We start from the raw sequence: 6,000 nt of genomic DNA, 5'->3' as shown, positions 1-6,000 counted from the left end.
ACAACTATCCTACATTTGAACACAGGAAACCTATCCTACAACCATCACCATCAATTTGAACAAACATCTGAATTTCCTTTCCGGTTTCTTCATCAAAGACAACTCCTTCATCAACTTCTTTAGCAGCTCCAAACAGAGCTTCTTTAGCAGCTCCAAACAGAGCTTCTTCATCACCTCCAACAACACCTTCTTCATTCAACACTTCTTCATTCATAGCAATTCGTTGAACATGATCTTTTCTCAACAAACGATTCATGCCAATAATATAAGATGAATTCAAAGAAGTACAAACCCTCCACTACAAGACATAAAGAAAACATTGTTAATATTAACAACAAATTACCCAACTAAATAAAAGTAAGAAACTTTATGTTACCTTTGGGATTCCGGAAGCCATTCCAACTAAACACAAAATCAAAACACCAAAGAGCCCAAATATCAATACTTGGTTAGGGTTTAAAAAAATAAAATTAACACCTAAACAACAACATTATAATGAGAAGTGAAATGATGCACAAAAACCCAAACCACCAAAACGCGACAATGGCAGCAAATGACGAAACAAACACGAAGCCCAACCAAACCAAAAACGACATACCTACACTACGGGCTTACCTTCTCAATGATCGCCTTTCCCTGGTTGAGATAAAACGAAAGGAACGGAGCAATGAAGAGAATGCAGCAATGGAGATGGTGGTGGACGAAGAACGAAGAGAGAACGCAGCAATGGAGATGGTGGTGGACGAAGAACGAAGACGTTGGAGAGAAGGCGAAAGTGTTCGAAANTGTTCTCAAGCAAGAGTGAAACGAAAATGAAACCGCCAATTCCAAAATGATATTCAAACACTCATTATTCCAGTTCTGCCCCTGCCACTTTATTAAAAAACTATTTCAATAAATAAAACATCACCCAATAGAAATTTGACACCTAGACAGTGTCAAATTTGTGTCAAATGTTGGTGTCAAATAAACATTTTCCATAAAATAATTATTAAAAACTTTATATTTTAGAGAATATTACTCTTTTTAGCGTACAAATGTTTTTTATTTTTCACTAATTTTAGTTAATTAGTAAAATGTACTTTAGAAAAAAGTGTAATTCATTAGAATATGTATTTTTGTTCCTCTCCTGAAGATGATCTTCGTTTTTAGTATTTATGTTTCTGATAAATATAACACACACACAAACAATGACACTCATAAATTGGATAGTTGTTGTATTAAGTAGTGGTAAGAGAGATTAAAAAATATTAGTTCTCTAATTTAAATCTTGTATTTATTCATTTTATAATAGGTAGACTATGCCATGGACAAAACCTTGAATTTTTCAGTTGTTTCTAAACAAAACAAGCTGTTTGACAATAAACAAATAATTCTTTTGGGCTAATGTTTGAATTTGAAAAAAAACAAATCTGTTGAGAAAGTAAGTTGCTCTCTAAAATTTGAAAATCTGTAGTTATTGTTTGCTAAAAAAATCTCGTATAAAAGCTGTATTTTTTTTTAATTCTAAAAAAATTAATATCTCAAAATCATTTTGCACGATAAAATTGTCGAAATAAAAATATTAATTTAATTATATTCTGAATAAATTAATTATCACAATATTATTTTACAGAATAAACTTACCCTAATACAAATTTGATTTTAATTATAACCTACAAGAAAAGGTAATCTACGCATATGTATTTACATTTTATTATATTAAGGTAATATCACATTTATATTTATATTACTTCTAGAAGTAATTAATTAAAAACGTTAAAAAAATATTATTGTATTTAAAATATTTTTATTTGAGAACTTCATATAATATTATCTTTTAATTTAAATAATTTTATCTTTCAATAATGAAAATAATATTAGTCATTTATCTAACAAAATAAATATTTATTATATATTTAATAAAATAAATATTTTTTAAATAACTAAATAACCCTCTTTTTTCTAAATAACAGCTATATAAATTGTTGATATTGTTTTTACAAAATTATATATATATTATTCATAAAAAATAATAACGTATATATTTTTAATGTAATAAAAAATACAATTTAAAAAATACATAATTTCTTAACAATAATAATATTAAAAATATTATGTAACAGTTATTTTAAGAAAGAAAAGTTATTGGAAAAGTGTGTTGGTGAATAAAATTGGAAAAGTGAGTAAAAAAGACAAATAAAAGTGAAACGAAAAACAGAAAATATGAACCATCAACTTAAAAAGGAAATGATCTAATGGTTCCTGAAGAGGTTTTTCACGGTGGGAGCCATGTATTGCTCTCCCACCCCTATAGCGTGGACCTTCAACAATGAAATTCCGTGAAACACCAACTTTATCACAAGGTATTCAAAATTTTAACATACACATAGTCATGACTGAAGAAATAATGATAATAATAGTTCAGTTAGAATACATGTTGGAGTTGGATCCTCACCGGCTCAAGAGAGAAAGAAAACGGGGTGTGGGACCCATATCTTTTTGGAGTTGTTCAATACTGGAGAGGAGTTGTGCTTCTTGTAATTTGTCTCGACCGATAAACTCTGAATATAAAATTATTATTTTGTATAAAAATTATAGAGCTATCTTTTTCTGTTTTGCTGGAATTGTTGTAGAAAGCAAGAATAAAAAACTTCAAACACTATAAAATGACAAAATTAATCCACTCAAATTTATTTGTATTTGACATACCCAGGAAATAACAAGACCACACAATGCTAACCATTAGAAAAATCTAATCTAATTTACAGAGATAGACAACCAATTCCTCTCACAACTGCAGTTCTGCAAAGTATTCTAAAAATGCAACTAAGCTGACAATGACAACATGATTCACTCATTAAACAAACCTTGACATTTCATCTTGTGGTTTGATACCCCATTGGACTTGATATTACATTAAGAAGCAAATGAGAAGAGGGCAAGAATAAAATATCTGCAAAAAAGTTAGGCATGCAGACGCCTTCAGCAACTTACAGATATATTTCATTGAAATTACATTAGAGTACAAAACATTAAGAAACCTCTTAGCTCTTTGATTTGGAGTGCTTTACAAGCCAATCGATAACAGAGTCAATGTTAGTCGAGTTTTTGCACGAGATCATGAAGCAGCAGACTTCTCTATCAGTAATTGACTTCAGTTCCCTGCATACCAGATAGCTCTTTTAGCACCCAAGCAATATAAAAATAAGAGAAAGAAAATAAGAAACAGGAAAACACGTAATAACTCAAATCAATTCAGTAAAGTAGCTTCAAGTACTAGTTTACTTTCTTTATTGCTACAAATTAGAATAAAAGTGACATAACGTACATTTGGTCAGTCAAAGCTTCTTTAGACAGAGCCCCTGGTTTGTCGATCTTGTTCCCCAATACCAACAAAGGAATACCATTCAGTGATGGCTTACTCAATAAATCATGTAGTTCACTTTTTGATATGCTAAGGTTATCTTGATCTGCAGCATCAACAACATAACTGCAGGAAACATCATATTAGGGGAACTGTAACCAAAATCCGTTATTTAATAGATCAAGATAACATTGGACTCCTGCGCTAATGTTAATGCAGGAGAAGAAAATGCATCAACTTGGAGAAAGATTTGCAACAACAGCATGATCCAATCACACATCTATGGAAGATCGAAGAGGAAGACATTATTCAGCAGCATCATAACTTCGGAATAACTAGGAAACCATGTCTTTTAGAACTGGAAGCAATAAAACACAGAAGGTGAAAGATTTAACTAGTGAAATCATATAACTCATTCAGTTAAGAACAATCCGGTCATACAGGACAAAGTTTCAAAGAGCTATGCTCACTTCCTCGCCTTACAAACTGCCCTAACCATGATAAGCCATATTAACTAGTAAATAATCTTTATCGTGACACGACTTAAAGAGTCATTGGTAAAATCAATTAATACAGACAAACAGATCCCTCTGCACTTTCTTCCCTTTTTTTTTCGGGTACAGATAAAATATAATATTAAACCAAGGCAAGAGCTGTTGACATGGGCATTTAACTTGAGTTTGCATCAAGTTCACTAATTAAATACGAGTTTGGGCTCATGGAGGTAAAATGATAACTTGATCTTCAGTCCTAAAAAGGATAAAACTTACCACAATGAAACAACTAGGAAAACAAAAACAAACAATTGTGTAAGTTCATGAACAACTCTATTATGGAATTACCATGCATATGTTGACAGATTACCAATGCAAAAGTACAAATGTACACTAGAAGATTTCTGCATTTATCAATGATGTGTCTCATTGAATGTACCAGTGCTAACAGGGAGATAGAGAGAGAGAGTTTTATAATCAAAAGGAATTGAGAAGTTTGCTCCATACACAATAGCAGAAACTGCACGACAGTAGCGTTCCCACATGCTGCGGAACCTAGGTTGTCCTCCAAGATCCCATAACTTTATTGTAACATTGCCTTTTGTTACTTTCCTCATATTGAATCCCACCTGAAATCAGATGACAAATAAACTGATCAGAATATCATGTTGCTTGATAAGCAGAAATCTTCATACAGTAACTCAAGGAGAAAGCTATAACCGAAAGCATTTAGCAAATAACACTTACAGTAGGAATCATGTCCTCGCTGTACCCACCCGTCTAGGAAGAAGATCAGAAAAATATCTTTCAGTGAATCAGTTCCATTAATGGAAAATTACTAAGATAAATCCAAAAAAAAATTATCATACTTACAGCAATAACATTTACAAGTGAAGTCTTCCCAGCGTTCTGAAGTCCAATCAAAGATAATTCCATTTCCTGCTTGAAAAAGAGGCTGCAATCAAATTTATAATGAGGTAAGCTACTTTGAATAAAGTAATCCACTAAGCCCAGACCAAGCATCCTTATAAAAAGTACATACCAAAATTCAACTTAGGTGCAACCTAACACTCCATAAAAATTGTCACAAAAATAGAATCAGATTTAGTACAAACAATAGCTGTTCCTAAATTTCAGCAAACACTTGTTCAAAAGTGTACAGATTACCTAAGCCGAGCAGCAGCCACTGTTGCTTGGGAACACTTTAACTTCGCAATTGACTAGAATTCATTTAGATTGAAATGATTTTCCAATCGTTAGACAATATTTTTTTCATCGAATTGAGTTCTTAAACTAATATAATCCAAAACAAGTTATATACAAGAATTCATTCATGCTTCCCTTTAAAAAATCTTGAAACACCACCAAGAAAGAAAAGAAAGAGCAAAATTGGATTTGCTCATACATATCTAATTACACAAAAATCGCATGACTATAATTGTCACGAATTCAGTAATACAGAGAAAATATTTTGCGGCAGTGAACATCTTAAAAAGTCCTATACATGATTACACTAAAACATTAAATGAATTCACAATCGTTTATCACAACAATCAATTAATTCTGAGTTTAAACCGATGTATAAATAAATAAAGAACAACTGCATTGTGATAATTTGTTGGAGTAGAAAAAGCTAACTAACCTGCGAAGCCAATTGAGAAAAGATTCCCACAACCCCATCGCTTCTCTTCACTGATAGAGAAAGCTACACAAACAGAGACACGGATCTCGATTCCGTTGTTTCAACTCGAACCCCCACACAGATCCTTCAACACTGTTTATGAAATTCGCATAATGGAAACTGCTTTTTATTTTTCTAAACAGTGCTTGTTGCTTTGGGGTTTTGAATCACACGGGTCCCACACAGAAGAGACAAATGAAGTGCTTCTGGATCAATAATGGTGGCGATGCAGGGGATCATATCTCGCGATTAAAGTTTATTTATACAATCTGAACCTGTCGTGACATTACTTAACCCATCCTCGTTGTGAAGCGCGTGACACACAAAGCACTAGAAAGTTTTAGCAAGAGATTCTACTGGGAAGTTGCGTGGTGACACTCGCGTGTGGGCAGAGGGTACACAGCTATGATATCATGATTATATTTGAACGTCAACAAATGGGAATATGCCATGTGTATGTTGAATAGTGCTGAACATCT

At 32.3% G+C, this 6,000-nt stretch overlaps 2 protein-coding genes across 2 annotated transcripts; both read right to left on the bottom strand.

The window, feature by feature from the left end:
* Positions 1-4: 4 nt before the first annotated feature.
* Positions 5-958, bottom strand: LOC106766268. Its single transcript, XM_014651010.2, has 3 exons — positions 634-958; positions 377-404; positions 5-298 (listed from the first exon to the last, which is right to left on the bottom strand). The coding sequence occupies exons 2-3, from the start codon at positions 395-397 to the stop codon at positions 5-7; spliced, it is 315 nt and encodes a 104-aa protein (XP_014506496.1). The 5' UTR covers positions 398-404; positions 634-958.
* A 1,686-nt stretch (positions 959-2,644) lies between these two features.
* LOC106769558 (ADP-ribosylation factor-like protein 8a) lies at positions 2,645-5,711 on the bottom strand. Its single transcript, XM_014655223.2, has 7 exons — positions 5,483-5,711; positions 4,714-4,795; positions 4,588-4,620; positions 4,348-4,469; positions 3,311-3,472; positions 3,024-3,144; positions 2,645-2,935 (listed from the first exon to the last, which is right to left on the bottom strand). The coding sequence occupies exons 1-6, from the start codon at positions 5,518-5,520 to the stop codon at positions 3,027-3,029; spliced, it is 555 nt and encodes a 184-aa protein (XP_014510709.1). The 5' UTR covers positions 5,521-5,711; the 3' UTR covers positions 2,645-2,935; positions 3,024-3,026.
* Between the last annotated feature and the right edge of the window lie 289 nt (positions 5,712-6,000).

This window comes from Vigna radiata, chromosome 7, assembly GCF_000741045.1.
Source record: "Vigna radiata var. radiata cultivar VC1973A chromosome 7, Vradiata_ver6, whole genome shotgun sequence".
NCBI lineage: Eukaryota > Viridiplantae > Streptophyta > Magnoliopsida > Fabales > Fabaceae > Vigna > Vigna radiata.
Note: the sequence above shows the minus strand (reverse complement) of the source record. Positions and strands in the feature narration are given on the sequence as shown.

What these genes read in the sequence shown, in the direction of transcription:
- LOC106766268 (XM_014651010.2), bottom strand. Translation starts at nt 397, where the DNA reads ATGGCTTCCGGAATCCCAAAG. An exon ending in TGGCTTCCGGAATCCCAAAG is followed by an intron (nt 299 to 376) that starts GTAACATAAAGT and finishes TATGTCTTGTAG; the next exon opens with TGGAGGGTTTGTACTTCTTT.
- LOC106769558 (XM_014655223.2), bottom strand. Translation starts at nt 5,520, where the DNA reads ATGGGGTTGTGGGAATCTTTTCTCAATTGGCTTCGCAG. An exon ending in TTTCTCAATTGGCTTCGCAG is followed by an intron (nt 4,796 to 5,482) that starts GTTAGTTAGCTT and finishes ATTTGATTGCAG; the next exon opens with CCTCTTTTTCAAGCAGGAAA. An exon ending in GAAGCTTTGACTGACCAAAT is followed by an intron (nt 3,145 to 3,310) that starts GTACGTTATGTC and finishes TCTGGTATGCAG; the next exon opens with GGAACTGAAGTCAATTACTG.